The following is a 23,950-nucleotide window of genomic DNA, read 5'->3' on the forward strand; positions in this document are numbered from 1 at the left end:
GATGTTTTCAATCTTGAAAATAAAACTGCACTAATAGACATATATATATTTTTTTTTTAATATAATTTAATCAATAAAGTCGTTACTTTAAGCCACTCTTGTGTGAAAAAAAAACTTCTCTCCAAATTTCCATCATTTTTTTGCCCTGATAAGTTTAAACACTCAAGATAAAGAGACAGGAATCTACAGATTTTGAACTTGAAAGAAGGGCAGGGAGAGAAGCCTTTGAACAGAGAATTCCAACCTGATCTAATAGTCAAAATAAGGAACTGGCATCCTATAAAATCTCCTTTGTAGGTGTCCAATATTAAAAACATAATGAACTTATTGTAAAGCAGATCATATTTAGTTAATTGTGTATTTCTCTGTGTTCTATGTTACAAATAATCCTGATGAAATTAACCCGCATTTTAACTTGTTTTTTCTCTTTTGTATTTACTATTTTTCCATTTTGAATGTATGAGTAATCATTAAAATACACACACATAGTCTGATTTTAATACACACATATACTTCAGTTATTTTTTGTTGTATGTATGGAAATACGTATTTGTGACGTCTTTGATCATTTCCACGCATGCGCGAACTTTGAATGAAACTCGTTCGCTGTCTGCAAACGGGGTGAAAGAGGTCTTGGTATAGCCCGAAACGGGAGATACTACCTTGGCTCTCCCCGCTGCGCAGCGGATTCTAAAACTACATTTGCATTCCTGCCTGATCACTCTAGCCATTAGCGTATCAATATTTTAATAGCTCTATCACTTATCTCACCCAAAAATAACTTTACTATTTTTACTACACATTTATAGATTTTACACATTAAATTACTCTTTAATAAACTGTTGAGGTACGGTGAAGAAATTAAAAAAAGAAGCGATACTTTTTTTTTTTCCGCATATCAGAAATAAACAAAGTAACACACACTTTTAGACATGTTTTTCAAGGTTACCGTGGCAGCACATGTATTATAGGCGTAGTTTTACAAATTCACAGCAAAACTTTTCCAGTTTTAGCTGAATGTATCGTTGGGGAAGTTAGAGAGCAGACAATGCGGGGGAACACATGCCAAACTCTTAGCGCTGCATAGTGGTCATTGGCGCGCTTTATTTTTAGCGATTGTTTGTAGCTGCGGTCGTGAGGAAACGAGGAGCTTTTTTTGCACGCAGTTTGTTTTGATGAACATTTTCAGCCACTCACTTTCTTTGCTCTCCATTCCAATCACAATCTTTCCTCTAACTCCCTCCTAAATCTCTACTATCCATCCTCTTCTGTCGGCCCTAGGACATCAGAACAAGTCCAGTTTCTCTGTTTTCTGTTGTAAGTATCATTACGATTGCTGCTTTTTTTCAACGTGACCTCACACTGTTTAAATGTGAAATAAGTCAGCCTTGTTGTCACAGATTATGACATCACAGTTACTCGAGATTCAGGTAATAATCCTGGCTGAGCTGTTTTAGGAGTTTGGTCATGAGACATTCGCAAGCTCAGCAGTGATCTGTCGTTTTTCAAGGCCTTGTGGTGTCATTTCGATGAAGTGGCAAAATGGCCGCCCCCTGAGAAGAACTAAAAACAAAATGGACCCGCTCATTTCCTGTTTTGTTAATTTAAAACACTAGGATGAGTTTAAAAGCCTACTTTGAAACCCTATGATGAAATTAAAACTGTTGTTTGAAACCCCGAAAGCAATGTAGAACCTATTTTAAAACTCTAAAATAAATTGAAAACACTCACTTGAAACCCTTGGTCTATGATGAGTTGAAAAGCCTAATTTGAAACCTGGTTATGAATTTAAAACCCTACTTTGAAACCCTAAAAGCAATCTTAAATCCTAATTTGAAATCCTGGAATGAGGTAAAAAGCCTACTTCGAGAACCTAAAAGCAAAATCTGAAACCTTAAAATGAAACCTGTATTGTTTTGAAACTGAAAAGTAAACGTTTAATAAAATAATATGCTCTATATTGTTACAAATGGGCCTGAATGATGAAGCATAGTACTGAAAAACAAAGCTACACATTAGATGTTGACATTCTGTGGTCTGTGAAGCCCTTTGAGACTCCTTGTGATTAAGGGCTATACAAATAAACATGACTTGACTTGACTATGAAGATAAATAAAGTTAAGTTTAACTTACTCTTGGAAGAGTTGAGGGACTCCCTCCTCCGTGGCAGAGTGGACGAAAAAAAGGATCCAACCATTTTCTCAACCGCTTCTAGCTTTCTTATTACACTTTCATTTCTAAAGAAACAGCTCGCCTCTCCTTTACACTTTACACCAACCATATTGAATGGATGCACGCAATATTAAACAATAAAAAGGTCATAGTTCTTAGCATGCTAGAGATACAGTGCAGTGTGTATTCACACAAACCAGGAAGTAGAAGCTGGATTTCTTCGGAGTGGATGCTGCGTGAGCTCTTACAGTGCCATGCGGCGGAAAGAAACACTACAGTACTGTCCACTACTCGGAAAAAGGTGCACAAAATACAAAAACTAACTTACAGCAATGTCCGGATATTTTTCGACATCCCGAAAAAAAATGTTCGTATCTACCGTTTTGTGTGAGTCGAATGTTCGTAAGCAGGGGAGTGCCTGTATTTAGAAACTATCAAAAATCTTGAAACTTCTTTCAAAACCATAAAATCAGTTAAAACCCTAGATTAAAACCCTAAAAAAATGTAAAGCCCTAATTTGAACCTTTTAGGATTAGTTCAAAAGCTTGCTTTGAAACCCTAAAAATAATTTCAACGCTTAAAAAAATGTAACGCCCTAAGTTAAACCTTAAGGATGAGTGTAAAAGCCTTATTTGAAACCTTAAAAGCAATTCAAACCCTAATTGGAAACCTTAACAATGTAAAATCCTAATTTGAAACCCTGAAGGATTTAGAACCCCATTATGAATTAATTTATATTCTGTTTAAGACAATTGGGTTGCTGCTAACTATTTATTATCAGGAAAATACAGGGCTTGACTTTTTATTTAAACATCCTTTTCAACATATCTGTCTACAGAGTGCATGTCAAGCAACTCGATCGCCATCTGCATGAATTCTTTTGATGGACTTTTTTTCTCCAAAGCATCATTTTGATAAGCAAAAGGTTGAAGATGATCTACTTTTTGTGTGCCGATAGAAACCCGTGCCAAGTTGATGAACCAGATGAGAACTTGTCAACGCGGGACATTTGCAAGGAGGTAATCTCTTCATTTGTGAGCATTTGTGGGCTTCTTAGCCCAGTTTTAAACGAACACATTCATTATTATTTGCCGCCAACTCCATATGCTCCAATGCTAAAGGTCCCACATGCCTGGGCTAAGAAAACTGTATGACTTAATCTTATCAACACAAGGAGTGGTCAACGTTTTCCGGTCGAGAGGCAAATTGGGTTAAATTGCAAAAGATTTGGTGCCAGAAGGTACAAAAACGGATGATTGATTTGATTTCTTTTTTATCCGTCTATGCAAAGTCTGGACCCAATACCTCAGGAATGCATGAGGAAAAAAGTTATCCAATTACTCTCATATGCATCCTTGAAAAAATACGCTTTATATTTCATTTCAGATTTGTTTATTAAAACAAATTCATCAAAATTGGTTCTAAAACAATGAAAATAATAGAAAACTAATATATTATGCCCCTTTATGAAAGCACTAACTTTAATATGCATTGAAAAGTGTTTATTTTCCTTTTTTGTATGACATATAATATATATATCGTGATTAAAAAAAATACAATAAAAATGCAAATACAAAACTATTTGCATAAAAATATACATTGATACTTTGTGAAAAATTAAATTTCAATGGAGAGCAGGAATACAAATGTTATATTTTTATTAATCATGTATAGAATATATGTATATAATTTCTTTTTTGATGTATTTCATATACATTTTTTAAATGTTTTTTTATACATTTGTATTTCTAATTGTGCAAAGTAATATGTTATTTTTAATGCTTTTAATTGTTAGACAAAATTCAACATAACAGGTGAACATGGTTTTGTTTTTCTCCCCATTGCATAGAATAGATAATAAAAACTTGTGATAGTCACTATTCACGATTATACAATATACTCAATATTTTGACACTTAAACTATTTTTAATATTTATGTATGTAATGACCAATTTATAAATATCCATCCATGATCTGCACCGCTTATCCTCAGAAGGGTCGCGTGGGTGCTGGAGCCCATCCCAGCTATCTTCGGGCAGTGGGCAAGGGACACCCTGAACCGGTTGCCAGCCAGTCGCAGGGCACACAGCACAGACAATTCGCTCGCTCATTCACACCTAGGGACAAATTGGACCGACCAATTAACTTGACATGCATGTTTTTGGAATGTGGGAGGAAACCAGAGTGCCCGGAGGAAACCCACGCAAGCAAGGGGGGAACATGCAAACTCCACACAGGACGGATGGTAGCTGGATTTGATCCCATGACCTCAGAACTGTGCCGCACACACATTAACCACTGCGCGGCCGTGCTGCCCAATTCATAAATATATTTGTATATTAAATTTATTTATTAATAAAGCAAAGCATTTTGCCTCTTAAAGCACAATATTTCTGAAAAAACATATTTTTATTGAGACAGAAAGGGACACTGGGGACAAGATTGGCACCAAAACAAGACATTTTTAGTTGTAGTACTTTAATTTCCTTTTTTATAGCAGGCCAGAATTAAAAAGCCTGAACGTGTCATTTCTGGCCTGATCACAGGCCTTTTTTTTCCCACAACTGCTCTACCCGTAAGTCACGAGCTGATAACCGATGCATAACATGAAGCTCGAGACTTCCACCTAATGTGTTGGATGAATAATTACAATTCAAACATAGTCTCCTGGACCATGATCATAATGAAGACAAACAGAAAAAGAAATGGATTGTTACCATTATAACGTTACTATCAACTTAATAATCTTGTACTTGTTCAGGAGAAGGAGGAGGAGGTGGTGTTACAATCCCCCGAGATCTCAGAACGAGTTCACCACGCCACGGACGAAGAGAAGTTGGCGTCCACGGGCGTTATTGGGCAAATGGAGCAGTCGGATTGTGACAAAACGTCGGATAAAGAGCAGATGGTCGATGACGGACCTTTCATTGATGGCACGTTTACACGCGATCTAAAAAAAAAAAATAGAACATTTCAGATATAATGTCATGAATGAGCTCAATTTTTTTTGCACTTGTGTTTCCATTAATAGCTCCTGAGACGGTAGAGGAGAAGGATTCAAGTCTAGTGGAGAACGACACAGTAAGTAGACTGTATTCATCATTAGGACAAGGGATGCACGATAACTGTTTTTTTCCCAACGATACCTGATGAAATCCAGCTTCCAGCATATGACAAAAACAAATACAAGCGAAGGTGGCGTTCCGTAATTAAAGTAAAACTTTAAACTAAAATTATTGGATAAATGGGATATATAACTCGTGATGTCATTTCCATATGTATCTAGCCGGAGACTTGAAACAAATTACACCACTCGTTTCATAAATTTGATATACTGGATCACTCGTTGCATATCCTCTATATACAATTATCTCTCACAAATCTGAATTTATCTGTATTTGGTACTTTTACAAAGTTATTAGTGTCTTTGGACACCTCGATGCCATGAATATAACTGCATAATAGAATTGAGACCCTTTTCGACTGACTTTTGAGATAAATTTGCATCATCCCCAAGAAATGATACCGCTATGGTTTTAGGAATATTGACTAAAGAAAGGCTTTTTGTTGTTGTTTCGGCCGCCGTATTCCGTTTGTGATACATGGATACGGATCTATAGTGGGTGTGGCTTAACGCTCTATGTCGGATCTATACCTTATGGATAATTTAGTTCATTTATTCTGTATGTATTTAAAAAAATCAAATCTATTTTTGAGGAATATAGGAAAGCTATTACTGTACTTTATGCCAGCAAAAATGTCTGATATGACAATAGCAAATAGCTAGGCTCATTTTAAGAATTTGGTTTTAACAAGTCTCAAATTTATTTATACCTTTTGAGAAGAAAATGCACACTAAAAGCCTTAAAATAAATTCTGAATTAGAAAAAAAGGAAGAAAAAACAATAATCTTATAGATGAAAAATATTTTTTGCTAGAAAAAAAAATTCTTAAAATACATTTAGAAAAATGCACAAAACCTCTAAAATTGTCTTCAATTATAGAATTCAAATAAGATAAAAAAATATTTTTTAAAAATACATAAAAAATGTGCTAAATTATTTGTTATTTAATGACTTATAAAATTCAAGTAAAATCATGTTTATTTGTATAAATGGAGAAAAAGAAAAAATCTATATATAATATATATATATATATATATATATATATATATATATATATATATATAAAATGTGCTTATTTGCTACTGTAAAAATTCATATTAATTACTTGACATGCCGATTATTGTATGTTACTCAAATTTACTACATTCACTGAACAGGACTTTTTCCTGTGTAGTTTGACAAAAAGATTATATGTAGGTAGAGTCAAACATTAAGCTTCACCCCTTATTATTTCACACGAAGTTCTCTTAATGTTAAATCAGGTCAAGTCATGTTGATTTAATCACAATGAGCCTCAAGGGGTTGTACGCTTTTCGAACTTATGGATTTCTTCTTGACTCTTGGGATCATTAGTAGACAAGCATTTTCCGAGCGAAAGCTCCGAGCAGGAACATAGAGGGAAATTAAATCTGAAAGATATGAAGGGGCAATCTTTGCATAGTTTTGTATAATACCAACAGAACCTTGAAATCACATCTTAAGCTAACAGGGAGCCAATGCGGGTTAGCTAAAATCGGGGTAATGTGATCAAACTTTCTTGTCTTAGTTAAAAGCCTCGCTGCAGCATTTTGTACCAGTTAAAGGCTTTTGAGATACCGGAGAGTAGTAGAGTAATCGAGGCAGTAGGTAACAAATGTATAGATAAAAATCTCAGTTTTTTACTAGGACAGCATAGGATGAATTTTTGCAATGTTGCAAAATGGGAGAAAACTATTCTAGTGATATTCTTAACATGTAACTAACTGAAAGGACAGATTAGGGTCAAATAAGACGCCTACATTTTTAACCGAGTCACTCTTTCTTATATTAATTTTGTCAAGGTTCAGAGCAGTTTTTGAAAACAAGTCACGGCATGAAAGTAGATTTGCATTAAATGAAGCATATAAAAAGTCACGCTTTTTGATTTATTATTATTTTTTTCAGTGTAAGAATCAAACTGGTGATGCAGACACGGACGTTCCATCCCAAGACAAGATTGCCCTGACTGAGATAGACAAAACCGCCATGCTGACGCTCATCAGAGAGGAGGTAAATCTTGTCTGCTGTATATGTATCGATCCACAACTAATCGATCGTCGTCTCCATCAGATAATCACAAAAGAGATCGAAGCAAACAAGTGGAAGACAAAGTATGAGGAGAGCAGAGCTGAGGTTTTAGAGATGAGGTACAGAGAGCATGAATCCATCCAAATATTAAATAGGGAAAATTACTGATGCATTGACTTTACGTTGACAGGAAAATCGTGGAAGAGTACGAAAAGACGGTCGCCCAGATGATCGGTAAGTTGCCGCCACCTAGTGGTTATCTATTTCAGCGAGGCCAAGGAAGAGCACCTACCATTTATTTATGTAACTGTTGTTGTCAGATAACCTACATAGCATTCTTTGTTACGGAACAGGGGTGTCAAATTTATGGCCCTCAGGCCAGATCAGCCCCGCCAACAGATTTAATAGGGCCCAGTAGACGATGATGAGTCGGGAAGCAATGAGCCCTGTCATGTCAACCAATGACATGCAGTTTCGAATATGTCGCATGGGTATCGCAATGCCAAGTGCAGGGTTCGTATTGCTACTTGAAATCCCTGAAAATGCTTGAATTTTAATGTTGTTTTGAAGGATTGAAAAGTGCTTGCATTTTGGATAAATTGCTTTTAAATGAAGTTTTTGCTATTTTTCTCAAGTCTGCTTAAAAATGAAGCCGACGCTGCTCTCTTGATGGCTTCGCATTGCCATTGCATCTCTTCTTCTCTCGTGATTAACTGCAGCTGGCATTAGTTTGTACGGCATTGTCCTATGAAGCGTCAGCGCCGCCTACGGGTCGCACCCAACAAGACAGGTGCATGCTTCACCTAAATAGGGCAATATGAAATGTGTACTAGGGCAATAATTATGAAAATGTATTATGGATCAAGCAAGAAATTATGGTAACGTTTCACAGTGGTAAATTGTAATGGGAAGAATTTCCTGCAACTGAAACTGTAAGCTACAGTGTATATATTACTGTCTACCCAACACCTATGTGGGGAGAGATTTGTCTCAAAAATATTTACACCCCTATTGTTCAGATCTAACAATATGTTCGCAATTTACTCAAGATCTCAAAATCATATGTACTGATAAATGCGCACGCAAGATCAACAACCACATAATTAGGAAAAGCACTGATATATTTGTGGCTCTGCAGAATACATGATTCACACCATGAATCATTTATAGTACTGGATAATTTGGAAAATTGGCCTTGAAGTCTTTAAAGAGTGCTTGAATTTGTCTATGAAAAGAGGGTACAAACCGCGCAAGTGCCACTTCCAAAGACAACCTCACATTGGAGTTTTATTTTCTGGCTAGCATTTATCCACCACAAACACATCAAACCCGCCATCTATGTCAAAAAAAAGTTTTACTGAGATGCAGTGCGTGAATGTCTACTTACTAGGAGCGGTGTTTAAATGTGCTCAGTCAACACTTAAAATGTCTTCCTTTTGTAAGGGCACTAAGTGATTTAAATACTGTATATAAATTATTGGCAATTTTCATCTCAAGGATTTTGTAATAGCAGATGGAAATCAAGTTTCCTAGGAAATGGCAATGATCCATCAATTGTGAGCTATTTTCATAACCACGGGCTACTCTGCTGTTCTTGGGAGGCTACCACGTTGGGGACCTATGACGTAATTTTTTAATATCAGCGGCGATTGGAAACTTAAGTTTAGCACCTTAATTGGAAAAATAAAAAATAGCACCTAGATTTTATCCGAGTCATTTCTATAACCGACATGAAATCTAACCGTGAAATCCCAGATTCATGTTTACATTTTCATTACAAAATAAAAAGCAGCAAAACATGCTGTCCTCTGCTCTTAAATGAATGTGTTTGTGCTATTTTGTGACTTAGCAGTTTTGAGTGTCCCGGTGTTGAATAAACTAGTAGAACTGTATTAAATACTTGTGTTACTCTGTTACAGATGCAGAGTTAATACCGTAAAATTCGGACTACAAGCTGCGGCTTTTTACCCAGGTTTTCAACCCTTTAAAGTTTTCGGATATCTAGTTTCAGACTGATCATGATGTTTGATGTTTCTCCGATGACTATATTTTGAAAAATCCCAAGAGTTTAAGCTTTCCAATGATATGTGGCATGACGTATTTCGGTGACGGGTCACATCGTACAGACACATATTTGTTAATCAAAAGTCCGAACGTCAAAACGCATTTAAAGTACCCTATATTATTAAAACTCTTTCTGTATACGTCTTTCTTTGTAAATATCTCATTTTTTCAATGTGGGCACATGCGGCTTATAGTCAGGTGCGGCTTATGTATTTACAAAATGGCTTTTCCTTTAAAAAATTTACTGGGTGCAGCTTATCAGCTGGCCTCATAGTCCAAATTTTACGATTAACAGTTCTGATGAAGGGGGAGAATAATCACTAGACCATACCTCTCTGAATTATATTTAAAAAAATAACCTTCTGAAAGATTTCCCAGTCCTGCAGCTTTTTATGCCATTAATTTATTGACCCCTGAGCTGAAATCAGTTTGACACCTTTGTTGTAGAAGGGGAGCAGGAGCAGAAATCTTTTTCCGCAAGCAAGTCTTTGCAGCAGTTGACTTTGGAGCGAGACCAGGCCGTGGCGGACCTCAACTCAGTGGAACGCTCTTTCTCCGACCTCTTCAGGAGGTACGAGAACATGAAAGGCGTCCTGGAGGGATTCAAGAAGGTTGGTGGTACTCTCCATGTGACAGTCTTGGTTCAAAAAATGACCCAAAGTGGGTCAAAATGAAAGGCGTCTTAAAATAGTGAGACTGGAAAAGAAAACCACGTTGTAGTGAGGGTTTACCATAGTCAAGCCAAGTCACATTTATTTATATAGCCCTTAATCACAAAAATGTCTCAAAGGACTGCACAGGATTACAATTACACCATCGCCTGATCTTAAACTAACATGCGGGCAAGGAAAAACTCAAAACCTCGGCGTGAGGAAAAAAGAAACTTTGAGAAGTGACTCTTAGTTGATAGCACTCTCAATGTTACAATACAATCTTAGGTGAAAGATAACCCAAATTAGGTAGAAATAATAGGCGTCATTAAGTAGTGAGACTGTGAATAGTGAACTGCGTTATAGCGAGGCTTCACTGTACACTCTTGGGTCAAAATGAAAGGCATCTCGGGCGGCTTCAAGTAAGTCATTAGCACTTTAAATGGGATTACAGCATATACCTTTGGGTTTCAAATAACCCAAGTTGAGTCAAAATAAAAAACATCCTAAAGAGCTCCAAGAATGCGATAATACACTCAGTCAAAATGAAAGGTGTCCAGAAGAAGTGAGCCAACGAAAATGATCAGTGTTAGAGCAAGGGTTCACGTTACACTCTCGGGTGAAAAAAAACCCAAATTGGGTCAAAATTAAACCTGTCCCAGAAGGCTTTGTGAAAGGTTGGTACCTCAATGTGACAAATCCACTCTTGGGTGGAAAATGGCCCAAATTGGGGCAACATTCAAGAAGGGTTTCAAGAAAGGTGTTTGTATCTTCACATTGAGAATGCAATCTTGGATGAAAGAAACCTAATACATGACTAATACACATAATATTGTTCAATTCTGGGTTATTTTTTTCCCCAGTGAATGTTGGAAACTGTCTAAGCTAACGTTGTCACTTCTTTGTTGGTAGAACGAGGATGTTCTAAAGAAATGCGCTCAGGATTACTTGACACGTATTAAGCAGGAGGAACAGCGCTACCAAACCCTCAAAGTGCACGCAGAGGAGAAACTCGATAGGTGAGAGTCAGCGTTGATATTATATAGCGACCTCTAGAAGTGTAAAAATACTTGATTCATTCAAATATTAAGAACAAATGAATGGACTCTCTCATGAACATGATTTAATGTTTTAAAAAATGTAATTATGTCACAAACCTTGGAAACATTGACATGTTTGGCTACCATCTTACTGCTACGGAAGCATGAATGACCAGTTTACTAAGGTATTTGACCTGGTTGTGTTTTTTTCAGCACTTAACGGCTACTCTTTAGCCACATTTTCCATTTTCCCCCTACTGTATCCTTCTCTAGCCACTCCTATTAGCCAAATGCCTGCCAGGAATGTTACTGGTAGCTGCTTTGTGTAAATAAAGCTTCTTTCTTCAGTGTCACTTGCCTTTTAGGTTACCACTTCTTTCAATTGTCCACTAGATGTCAATGTTTGACAAAAAAGGAATTTATAACCTCAATTGTAGTCTTGATGCTGTATTTTTCATTATTTTTTTCCTGTCGGTGTCACTGCAGGGCCAATGAGGAGATAGCGCAGGTGCGTTCAAAGGCTAGTGCAGAAGGCATTGCCCTCAACGCAAGCTTGAGGAAGGAACAAATGAAGGTGGACTCGCTCGAAAGAGCCGTCCTGCAGAAGGTAGCGCACGCACAATAGACGTATTTATTTATTGATAAAATAAGGAGGCTTTTTTTTCATAGCAGACATGCATATTAATTGAACTTAACGTCTTGCAATGATAAAAGCATTGGATTTTCACTCCATATTAGTATGAGCTGAGAGTTTTATATCTACCATGGCAAGCTCAACAAAAGAATTTCTTCTTTACCACAAGAGGGCAGCATTTATTATACAGAACAACAACACGTTATTGAAGTGAACGTCAACATTTTTTTCTCCACAGAATCAGGAGATCGAAGAACTGACAAAGATCTGCGACGAACTGATTGCCAAATTGGGAACGGAATAAGATGTTGCGTTCTCCCTTTTTTGTTAGGAAGCACACAAAAGCATTTCATGTGCACAGCATAGTTCAAGTTTTTGGAGTGGACTTTTTTGATGTTTACATACCTCATATTGAATTTAAGTGGGTTTGGAGGCACAAAAGCAAAGCTTAATTTGACATGGACAGGGGGTATTTTAGTCAGCAATTATTTTTGTATTGTAGAAGGTTTGAAATTAGGGTTTTAAATTAGATAGGGTTTTAAAGTCTAATCCGAAAAATAATTCAAAACTCATTTAAAGCAGCTAACAAATGGTAAAAAACATAATTTAAAACCCGAAAAACTAGGCAAAACTCCAATTTGAAAGCCTAGGGTAAGTTTAAATACCTATTTCGAACCCCTATTATCAGATTTAAACCCCAATTTGAATATTTAACCCCGGAGAACCCAATAACCCCTTTCCTTTTTGGGAAAATAGTGACCCGTGGGTTCTCCAGGGTTAAACCCTTATTTTACTTTAACAGCAATGTAAAACCTTAATTTAAAACTGACAAAAATGCAAACCCCAAACGTAGATACTAGGATGAGTTTGAAACTACTTTGAAACCCTAACAACAATGTAAAACCCTATTCAGAACCCTGGGGGTTGTTTAAAACGCTAATTTGAATCAATGCAAAACCTTTATTTTGAAATTTTAGAGTGATTTTATAACCCCTATGATTCTTTAGAGTTAAGTTAAAGCTTTACATTTCCTACACCAAAGTTACTTTTAAATATTTCAATTTCCAGTAAATTGGCCTCTCCAGTAATTTTTGTGCAGATAAAATTTTCCGATGTGCCATATTTCGGGATTAAGATTTTCTATTTACATTTTTGATATGTGATTCTAAGGTGTGCCTTTATTTTGTAAATAGACGTTTTTTCTTCTTTTTTTGTAAATTCTCTATGCCGTCAATCGTCTGTTACGACCGAAGTGAACATGGTTTGGGCTCTTTTTTTTTTTCTTTTCCCCTAAACATGGCCTTTTCCGGTTTAAGTGAACTTGAGTTAAGACACAACAGCAAAAACGTGACCGATGTTCCGTTCTGTGCAGTCGATTGCCAAAAAATTGCCGGCCAGCAGCGTTTAGGGCAGTGGGGCTTCATTATCTTTTCCATTGGGAAAATCCAGCATGGACATTTTTACAGACTTCATATTTGTAAACAGAATTCATACTACTCAAATTGTATTTTGCGCATTCTTAAATAAAAAACGTTGCTGCTTTATCCTGTTTTTTTTTTTGTACAAATATATTACCTGTACTTTAAATTTGAAAAATAAAGTGTAGTGTAAAAACCTACTTTTAAAAATCCTTCTTTGAACCCCGAAAGCAGGGGTGTCAAACTCATTTTAACTCGGGGGGCCACACGATAGAACAAACATACTCTCCTGGGCTGGACTCGTAGATTAGAGAGAAAGAAAAAAAAATAGAAAGAAATAAGAGAGGGAGAAAAAAAGACAGAGGGTTGGGACAAAGAAAGAGGGAATGTGTGAAAAGGGAGATAAAAAGAAATGTGAGAGAGGGAAAAAGAAAGAAATCCAAAAAGAAGTAGAAAGAGAGAAGGGGAAGGCCAGAGCGAGAGAAAGGAAAAAAGGAAGAGAGCAAAAGAAGGTAAAAAGATGGAGAAAGAGAAAAAGAGGAACAAAGAATAAGAGAAACAGAGTCAGAAAGAGAGAAAAAGGCAGAGCGCAAACTACGGTAAAAAGACAGAGAAAGCAACAAAGAGGAACAAAGAAACAGAAAAAGAGCGACAGAGTGAAAGAGAGAGTGAGATAAAAAGAGAGGAAGAGAGAGATAAAAGGAGAAAGAGGGAGAGAGAGAAATACAAGTACAGCGTTTGTGAGAGGCACCTGGCCTTGGCAACATCAAGTGGACATATTTCACCCTGCAGCTCATTTTTCTCTTGTGCTTCCCTCAGCGTTGCCTGATCCAGCCTGTGGGTTGCCTGGTTGACACCCCTGCCCTAAAGCAATGAAAAATACTCATTTGAACCCAATAATTGAATTTCAAACCCTAAAAATGAAGGAAAGCACTACTCTGAAACCCTAGGATGAGTTGAAGCAACTAATTTGAAACCCTAAGCGTACTGTAATAACCTGACTTGAAACGTCTTGCTTGAAGCCCTAAAACGATGTAAAACCCTTATTCGAATGTGTAATTTGAAACCTCTTTGTGAATTAAAAACTACTTTGTAACCCTAAATCTATTTAAAGCCCCTCATTTGGAATTCCATGATGAAACAGAAACCCTAAAGCAACAAAATAGCCTCATTTGAAACCGATTGAATTAAAAGCCCTATCGGAAGTCCTAACATCAATGTAAAAGCATTGTAAAAGCTGAAGTTGAAACCCTTAGATTATAAAACCCTACTTTGAAATTGGAAATTAAGTTTAAACCATACTTTTAAACCCTAAAATGAAACACCTAATTTGAAACCATATGATAAGTTTACGCCCCCAATTTAAATTCTCAATACCCTAATTGGAAAGCCTATGATTAGTTCCAACTGTGGGACAATTTTGAATTCCTACTTCAAACGCCCAAAAAGAATTTCAAAACCCTATGTATTCTGAAATTCAATTTTATGAAATCAATCCCTAACAATAACGTTTAATTAAATTAACCGTCATTTTATTTTAGATGTTTTGCGCTGACGTCAGGAATTCAAGTTTATGCGCATTCTCGCCGCTAGACGGTACCAGGACCTCACAAGACTTATCTAATTCAAGCATAAGCCAACTATTTGAAACTAGTCACGTTTGTATATTTATATTCGTGTTCTTGGTTCTTAGATATAAAAACATATAATTTGAAAACGTGAGACATTTTTTTAGCGAACGTGAATTATTGCTTTATATTTTAGACAAGAAAAATAAAAGCACTCCGTAATTTGCTGTCTCGTCCCGTCCATTTTCGGATGTGGCCTGCCAACTTCAACAAACTTAAAACCACAGTCTCCTTTTTGGTGAGTCCAAAAAAATTACAAAAATAAATTTAGAAAATACTTTTACACCAAGAATGGAATGTCCATTTTTTAAAGAAATATTTCAAGAATACGTCATTCTGTTTTTATAACCCCGGTGGGACTTTGGAGGCGGGGCCAGGATGCTGAAGTCGACGCTGATTGGCTGTTGATGAGAGTGAGGAGTGGGACGGAAGCTTGTTGCCAGCTGCGAGGGCAGCTCAAAGAAGAGACAGCAAAAGTACAAAAAGGGACGAAGACGACTTTTTATAACACTTAAAATTAATTTTACACACCAAATATCATTTTTAACACCTAAAATTCACACATTGAAGAAGGAGTTTCACTTTTGGGACGGAACATTCGCGTGAAAAAGGTAAGACTTGGTGTCCCCCCTTTTAAATCAATATATTCACCTTACCTGTTACTCAGCGTTTTAAATGTCTAACCTTTAGAACATAAAGTTGTTTTTCTGTCATTGAATTTATTTTTTAATTCAAATTCAACTTTTCTTTAGCTGAGGTCAATAAAACATGAATTAATGGTGACACCTGGTGAAACTGGCGTCCACTTCGGTAACCAATGGTAACAGAAAATGGCGGAGACAATTTGCTTAAATCAATGACTATATTTTGTCTTTCCAATAAAAACAATTCTAATATTTTTCATACCCTGGAGCTACATTTTTGTTCCTGATTAGTGTAAAGAGCTACCGTTTTATATGTATTTCTAAAAAAAACTTGTTATTACCTGGTTGGAATTAATGAAAGCAGGTTTAAAATAGGCTCCGTCAACAACAAAAGGATCTCCCTTGTATAAGGACACGGAGTGTTTTACAAATAGAATTTGGATCACGGCTGAACCTGCCCTGTTCGATTCAGGTGGAAAGAAGGGGGGGAAAGAGTTACACAAATCGACTGTCTTGGCCCCTGCTCTAAGCAATAATTATCTGGGGATAATGGATCACAGCTAAAACAGTGCATTGAGTTTTAGGTTGGCCACAATGGCACACTTCAGCTGCCTTGACCATATACAAAAATGATCCCAGCAATAGTTGACTGGGAATGATGGATTTTGGCTGCAACGGTGCATTTTATTTTGGGCAAGCCAGAGCTGTTCTCTACAAGTCTCCTGTTGGTCCCCGCTCGCAGCATTATTGGATTGGGGGTAATGGATCATACCTGCACAAGTGCAGTTCACTTCTGGGTGGACAGAAGGAAAAAAGAAATATACAAAAATTATAGGGTAATTTTTAAAAAGACTAAATATTAGAGAAAATTACTATTTGAGTTCAATGCAATTTCAAGACATCCATTATCCTAGCTGCAGTAGGACGGAATTTTGACCTGCATACCTGTCAATGATATTGAAAGTCCAGCATTTTTTCAGGGCTTCAGATGTTTTTAATAAATTTTTTAATTCAAAAGGATTTAAAGCAGTGGTTAGCGCAAAGTCCCATCATTAGGGTATCTTCCACTTTTCCCCACTGTTTCATTCTCTAGCCACACTCAAATGTTTTTGTCATAGTAATTAAGAGCAAGCACTCATGCAATAATGGATACATTTGATAGATGTAAATACTTTTGAAATTGACAATTTTAAATGTGTGATTTGAGGTGACAACCTTTCGGCTAATAGTTAATGCACCTTCCACTGCATCAACCGGCCCATAACCATGAAGTATGTAAATGACAGAATTTGGTCAAAAGCGTTGATATTTGGTCCCATTGAAAATGAATGGAGACATTTTTTTTTAATTGTTCGCTGAAAACAAGCTTCTTGACTGAATAAGTGTTAGCGTGGATTTTTGGAAACAATTGGATTTATAATCAGCCGTAGTATTTGGAATAATTACTCCAAAAGTAGAAAAAAATGCTTCATAAGATCTGCCAAAAGAAAAATGAAATTTGCCTGCTCTAATCCTAACCCTAGCTGGATCCCTAACCCTTGCTTCAACCCCAACCCTAATGCCGACCCTAACCCTTGCCCCAACACCAAGACTTGCTTTAACACAAATTACTTGCCTAACTCTAACTGCAACCCTAACCCAAGCTCCAACCCTAACAGTAGCTCTAATTGTAGCTCTGACCAACCCTAACAGTAGCTCTAACCAATCCAAGCTCCAACCTGGCTTCAATCCAAAGCCCTATCCCAAGCTCTAACCTAACCCCGGTTCTAAACCTAACGCTAGCTTCAATCTCTTGACCTAACCCAAACCCCAACCCTAACCCTGTCTCCAATTGTAGCCCTAACCAACCCTAACGGTAACTCTAACCAATCCAAGCTCCAACGCAACCTTGGTTCTAAACCTGATGCTAGCTTCAATTTCAAGCCTAACCCTTACTCTACCGCTAACTGTAGCCCTATCCAACCTAACAGTAGCTCTAACCCTATCCCAAACTCCAACGCAACCCTGGTTCTTAGCTTAAACCCTAGCTCAAACATTAACCCGGACCCAACCCTCGCCCCAATCCCCACTCCTAACTACAAGCCAACCACTAGCTCCAACCTTATCCATAACTCCAACCCTACTCGTTGCAACCCTAACCCTAGCTCCAACCCTGGCTCAAACATTACCAATGGCCCAACCCTAACTCCAACTCCGACCTTTGCTTTAACCCCAACCCTCGCATCAACCCTAAACATTAGCTCCAAACCTCACCCTAACTACAAGCTAACCACTAGCTCCAACCTTACCCATAACTCCAACCCTACACGTTGCAACCCTAACCCTAGCTCCAACCCTGACTCAAACATTACCACAGGCCCAAGCCTAGCTCCAACCCCGAACCTTGCTCCAACCCCAACCCTAGCTCTAACCCTAACCTAAGCTCCAACCCAGATGGACTAAACGAACGCAGGTAAGAAACGCTCCAGTTTCCTGGATGGCCAGTGCAGAAACTTGGTTTCCCAAGGACCTCCAATTTTTTGGGGGGACCTTGAGAAAGTAAGATTGCTTCCTAACCTAACCTAAGCTCCAACCCTAACCTAAGCTCCACCTCTCACCCCTAACTACAAGCCGACCACTAGCTCCAACCCTACCCATAACTCCAACCCTGACTTGTTGCAACCCTAACCCCAGCTCAAACATTAACACTAGCCCAAATCCAACCTCGACCATTGCGGCAACCCTAACCCAAAACCTAGCTCCAACCCTCACCTCCAGAGTGACGCGGAGATCTTCCCGTGGCCTCCCGCGTTCTCAGAAACATTCCCAAACGCACCCCGACCCTTCATGGCGTCCTTCGCCGACAATTGCATGGTTGCTGGTGAATTACTGAGGCGGGGTCGAGCTTCCCCTTGGACCTCAGCGAAATGACAGGGCCCACACGTTTTTCCCGCAGGGGCCAACATTTGCTCTTCATTAGGCTGTCACTGAGAGTGAAGGACTTTCTCTTTCACGTCGTAAAAAACGGCTACATTCCGTGTGGCGGTTACATGCATTTTGTCTTTCAAACACGGAGATAAAAACATGGGAGCAATTTCGAACACGTTTTCTCGGCTTTGGAAGCCGAGTTGCGCACACCGCAAATTGCTGTTTCCGAGTTTCTCATCAAGCATCGGTTCACTTTCAAGTCTTGAATATTCCTGTAATCATTTTCCTTATCCAAACGGTATTTTTAACTTGCTTTTTCAAGATAAGAAAAAAAATGCTGAAATGAGGAAAAATTGGCCCATATGGCAGAGATGTATTTACTGCTTCAATAAATTGTGAAATATTAAACTTTTAATTAATGTGAAAATTGTTCAAATAAAAAAGGAAAATAAACATGTTTTTTTTAAAAATGTAGATTTATTTTAAAATGTCACCATAGTTCTCTATTCGTTTTTTACTAAAAACAATTTACATATGGGACAAAAATGAATTAACAATTAAAGATAAACAATACTCTAAAAATAACTAGCCATTTTAAAATAAACATTATCGGTTGTGGCATTTTCTTTATTTAATTACTAAAAAATATTTATAAATTGTAAAATAAAAAATCCCCAAATTATGTCAAATTAACAAAATAATCACATTGAATTTATTTTAATTATATTGTTCATAGTTCTCTACATATTTTAAGTATAATAATTATTTCTAAAATGTAAAATAAAAATACTAAAATTAGCTAGTTTAAATAATTTACTAAATATAAAAATATATTTAAAAAATATTTTTATTTTACAACTTTTAATATCTAGTTTTCTTAAAGGGACAGTATGTAACATTTAATGCCTCTTAGTGGTACAAAAAAACTTTCATTTAGTAAAAAAAAAAAACATTGATTCAATTACCAGGCAAAATAAAAACAACTATCATACCAATGTAAAATTTCATAATAAAAAAAAAAATCACATGAAGACATTTATATTTCTTTTACAAAGTGGAATCCAGACTTAGGTTAATGCCATGTTTGTCTGGCATCCTGCTACCATGATATATAAGTGGCACTGGCCCTTGCTTGCACCAGAAATCACAGTGCCATCTAGTGGTCAAATATTACACTCTAGGGCAGGGGTGTCAAACACGCGACCCGCGGGCCTGATCAGGGCCACTAAGGGGATTGAAACCGGCCCGCGAGACAATGCTGAGAGAAGTGCAAGAGAAATGAGCTGCAGGTTGAAATATGTCCAGTTGATGTTGCCAAAGCCAGGTGCCTCTCACAAACGCTGTACTTGTTTTTCTTTCTTTCTCTCTCTCTCCCTCCCCTTTTCTTTCACTTTCCATCTCTCTCTCTTCCACACTCTGTGTGTCTCTTTTTCTCTTGCCTTGTTCCTGTTTGTCTCTTTCTCTCTGTCTTTTTACCTTCTTTTGCTCTCTCTTCCTTTTTTCTTTTTCTCACTCTCTCTTGCTTTCCTCTTCTCTCTTTATCCCCTTCTCTCTTTCTCTAATTCTCTTTTCTTTCCTTCTCTCTATTTCTCTTTTTCCCCCTTTCTCTCTAATCTACTAGTCCGTCCCCTCAGAGAATATTTTTTCTATTGCGTGGCCCCCGAGCTAAAATGGGTTTGACACCCCTGCTCTAGGGCTTTAAAAAATTACTTTTTTGTACATATTTTTTTCAATAATAATTATAAATTGTGATAAAAAAATAATACCGCATGAATTATCAATGACAATTAAATACATTTTAAGAAATTGTCATAAATATTAAAGTAAAATAAAAAAAATCATGTATTTTTTGACCAAAAAAATATGAATTGTAAAATAGAAACATATGTTTATTACTAATTAAAATGAAACAAATTTCTAAGATAATTCTAACATGTAAAATAAACAAAATAAATAACCATCAAAACGTACAGTATTGTTCTTGCTAATAGGGCTGCAACCAACAATTATTTTAATGATCAATGAATCGGTCGGTCTTTTAAAATATATATATATTATATATAAATTACAAAGTTCAAAAAAGAGATGCATATAAAAAGAAAACATGAACACTTTGTTGGATGTCACCTTATCGTGCAGTTAATATTGTACACAGCACTTTTGAGTTGAATTTCAATATTTGAAAATTTATGTCCACTATAGCTTGGATTTGGCTCAAAATGATCTTGTGAATCAAAATACGGTCTTGAGTCATCCTCTGCTGGATCAAAGTGGTACTACAAGCATGTCTCCTCAACAGCCTAACTATACTAAAACGTCACAACGACGATTAGAATATTCCTATTTGCATTAAAAAAACGCTTTTAATGATAAATTTTAATCGATTTGTTGTTGGAGCCCTACTCGTTATTCCGCTCACCCTCGTTTTCTACTTCCCCTCAGCCACGTGATGCCGAGCCTGAGCAGAACCAGTTTGGAGCTGGTCCTCTTGTGCACCATGTGTTGTACTTGGTCGCTGTGCAACGCCCAAAGCCAATCGGGCGCCATTCAGCTGCGTTTGGTCGGAGACAAACGCAAGAAGCACGAAGGCCGAGTGGAAGTTCTCTACCAGGGCGAGTGGGGGACGGTTTGCGATGATGACTTCTCCATTTACGCCGCTCAGGTGGTTTGCCGCCAGCTGGGATATGTCGACGCACAGTCCTGGTTTCCCTCCGCCAAGTATGGTAGGGGACAAGGTGAGTTGCGTTCACGTGCATCAGATTCATTCGTTTTCTGTATTACACGTGGAAAATCGGCACCCCCTGTGTGGTTTGCTCGTGTTTTACATTGTGGGGGGATTTTCCTGTGAAAAATAAAATGAAAAATGAAGACATTCCAACCGTGCTTCGTGCAAATTGACAAAGAACCGAGAACCCGGACAAATTTGAATGAGGTCCAAAAGGTGTGCAAAGAAACACCTGCAAGCTGTTTTCACGGAAACTGTTGAGCTGTTTTCCCTACTTTAGTTGGTGGAAACACAAGACCGTAAATGTAATTAAGTTTTTTTTTCCCATATACTATCATCATGACTAATGCACCAAGCACAAGAGGAGAAAGAAACCAGACACTTAAGAGAAATTAAGGTAAACAACAAACAGCAGTCCTGATTATTTTTCCGAGTTGAGCGGTTTATGACAATAGTACTGAAATCTCACGCTTCGTACTTCCTGGAATCAGGGCGTTGTGGGTTGAAAAATATCTCGCAATCCATGATCGCATTATCACATTTTTGTCAGGCCCTGTGGTTCTTTTTTGTCGTTCCGTTCACCGTAAAATGAACTGCACTTGTACGACCGCGATTCATTATTCCCAATCCCAGGCATAGTGATACGAGCGAGGACCGGTAGAGTGCACTTAATAGAGCCTGGAAAAACTTTTTTCCCGTTATTTCTTCCTAAAATGAAGTGCACTAATGTGGCTGCAATTCTTTATTCTGAATCCTGTTTTTCTGCAGGCAAGGAACAGCAGAAGGCACTTTTCTTATGAGGGATCCTGTTCTGGCCCGCCTGAAATGATATAAAGGGTTGTGGTCGCGACATATTATCCCTGGTTGATAATTGCAGAGAACACAGGCCGGCACAGCGCATTTTCTATTGGTTCTGGCCGCTGAAGCATGACATTGTGTCCACCCTAAAGTTAATGGCACTCTTCTGTTCACAATCCATTATGCCCAGTTCACTATTGCTGAGAGCGGGGACCGAAATAAGGCCCTTTGGTCTGAAGGCATGGTGTTCTGGCCTGCCTAAAATGATAAGCACGTTTGTGGCCACCACCGATTATGGCTGGTTGACTATTCCTGACAACACAGGCCATCAGAGCGCTTTCTTAGGGGGGTGTTCGGGCCTTTGAAGCATGACATTGTGTCCCACCTAAAATTAAGTGCACTGTTTTGTCCGCAATCCATTATGCCCAGTTCACTATTGCTGAAAGGGGAGGCTAAGACACCAAATCTGTGTCATTCTCTTTTTTTCCCTGTTCTTTCCTTCGGAATGAACTGCACCCAAGCGGCCATGATCCATTATCCCCAAGTGACTATTGCTGTGAGTGGGGGCCGGCAGAGCACATGTTAATTATGGAAAGGGCTACTTAGCGGCTTTTTGCATATTGCGAGGGGTTCTGGTGCCCATTGACCACGCTAAAAGGAGGGATTACAGTTTTACTTTTACTTCTACAATGTTTTCCATTTCAGGATGTAAGTTACTATGGGACGAAATCCAATGGATGTTCTTTTTTAAAACCTCAGGTCGCATTTGGCTGGACAACGTGGACTGCAATGGTAGAGAGAACAGCTTAGCCGAATGTCGCTCCAACGGCTTCGGCGTGACTGACTGCAAACATTCGGAGGATGTCGGTGTGGTTTGTTCACAGCAGCGTATTCCGGGATTCAAGATGATGCAGACTCAGGCCAATGGCGAGCAGGTAAGATCTTTGACAATCGTTGTCATTTGAGCTATGAATGCTGCTACGAAGTCCAACTAAAACTCAAACCCTAACCCTACTACCAACCAAATCCATATCCATTAGCAGGGTCATGGGTTCATTCACTAGTCAAGCCAGTATAAATGTTGGGTTTAAGTTGAATTAGGGTTTTGATTGGACTAGGTTTATGTTTTTGGTTGAAACTAGAGTTCGGGTTTCAGTTGGAGTTAGGGTTTTTGCTGTAACTATGGTTACTCGATCAGTGTTGGAACTATGGTTAGGGTTTTGGTTGGAATTAGGAATAAGGTGTTATTAGAGTTGATTCATGTTGAAGCTGGAATTAGGGTGACAGTTTTAATTGGAATCTTTAACGGAAGTGGTAGCTCAAATGCTAAAATGTCTATATTACACGGACTTTATCAAGGGTTCAATCCCCACTCAAGGCAGTAGAAATTCTATGGTTAGACAAAAATTGTGACCAACGAGTTTGAATTGCTTGTATGGGGATCGATTCCTGAACCCTATGAGTGTAATACAGACATTTTATCAGTTAAGCTACCAGTGCTGTTTCTAATCAGGAATAAAACTCCACCCAATGGTTATGGTTGGGGCTAGGAATCACTGGTAGCTCAAATGGTAAGATGCCAGTATTACCCTCACAGCACTGTGAGTTCTCTCACCAGTCAAAGCAGAACAAATTCTAGGGTTGGGTTTCGGCTGGAGCTAGAGTTAGGTTTGGTTGCTCGAATAAAAACCCTAATCCTAGCATATGTACCATTTTAATTAGGGATTGAACCGAGAACACTGCATGTGTAAAACTGGCATCTTACCTTCTGAGCTACAAGTGACCTTAAGTATGTCAACCAAAACTCTAACCCTACCCCTAGATCTAACCAAAACCTCCCTAGTGACGGCCAAAATCCTATCTCTATTTTTAACCAAAACCTTAACCATAGCTCCAACACTTACCGACAAACCATGGCGCCAACCCTAGTTAGAGCAACTAAAACTCAAACCAACCAAAAACAATCTCAGGGTTTTCTCTGGACCTAATTAAACCAGAATCCTTAACGCAAAGTTTGTACTGGCTTGACTGGGGATTAAATCCACAGCCCTGTGAGTGTTGTACAGGTGTCTTACCAGTTGAGCTGCCAGTAGTTCTTC

General features: G+C 37.9%; 3 protein-coding genes across 9 annotated transcripts in view; 2 read left to right on the plus strand and 1 right to left on the minus strand.

Annotated features, from left to right (window-relative positions):
• The window catches only part of tacc1 (transforming, acidic coiled-coil containing protein 1), a 49,366-nt gene extending 36,091 nt beyond the window's left edge, over window positions 1-13,275 (plus strand). For 4 of the 5 annotated variants that reach the window (XM_088337921.1, XM_088337919.1, XM_088337917.1 and 1 more), the window contains 10 exons: window positions 3,131-3,191; window positions 4,934-5,105; window positions 5,204-5,253; window positions 7,221-7,325; window positions 7,386-7,462; window positions 7,534-7,577; window positions 9,855-10,018; window positions 10,970-11,076; window positions 11,584-11,704; window positions 11,970-13,275. In XM_088337921.1, coding sequence (XP_088194047.1) covers window positions 3,131-3,191; window positions 4,934-5,105; window positions 5,204-5,253; window positions 7,221-7,325; window positions 7,386-7,462; window positions 7,534-7,577; window positions 9,855-10,018; window positions 10,970-11,076; window positions 11,584-11,704; window positions 11,970-12,035 — 967 coding nt within the window. In that variant the 3' untranslated portion in view covers window positions 12,036-13,275. Of the gene's footprint in view, window positions 1-1,281; window positions 1,318-3,130; window positions 3,192-4,933; window positions 5,106-5,203; window positions 5,254-7,220; window positions 7,326-7,385; window positions 7,463-7,533; window positions 7,578-9,854; window positions 10,019-10,969; window positions 11,077-11,583; window positions 11,705-11,969 lie in introns of all 5 variants that reach the window. The other variant, XM_088337922.1, reaches the window with a different exon arrangement.
• Window positions 4,731-23,950, minus strand: part of r3hcc1 (R3H domain and coiled-coil containing 1) — a 58,351-nt gene continuing 39,131 nt past the window's right edge. The window contains exon 8 of one of the 3 annotated variants that reach the window (XM_088337934.1): window positions 4,731-5,122. The gene's annotated coding sequence lies outside the window, so the exon portion shown is untranslated. Of the gene's footprint in view, window positions 5,123-12,923; window positions 14,014-18,959; window positions 21,171-23,950 lie in introns of those variants that run through there. The other 2 variants (XM_088337936.1, XM_088337932.1) reach the window with 2 other exon arrangements.
• loxl2a (lysyl oxidase-like 2a) overlaps window positions 15,214-23,950 on the plus strand; it is a 38,357-nt gene continuing 29,620 nt past the window's right edge. The window contains exons 1-3 of the mRNA XM_088337930.1: window positions 15,214-15,388; window positions 20,771-21,063; window positions 22,611-22,786. Coding sequence (XP_088194056.1) covers window positions 20,778-21,063; window positions 22,611-22,786 — 462 coding nt within the window. The 5' untranslated portion in view covers window positions 15,214-15,388; window positions 20,771-20,777. The remainder of the gene's footprint in view (window positions 15,389-20,770; window positions 21,064-22,610; window positions 22,787-23,950) is intronic.

This window comes from Urocampus carinirostris, chromosome 6 (assembly GCF_059441175.1).
Source record: "Urocampus carinirostris isolate Australia breed hairy pipefish chromosome 6, RoL_Ucar_1.0, whole genome shotgun sequence".
In the NCBI taxonomy this organism is placed as follows: Eukaryota; Metazoa; Chordata; class Actinopteri; order Syngnathiformes; family Syngnathidae; genus Urocampus; species Urocampus carinirostris.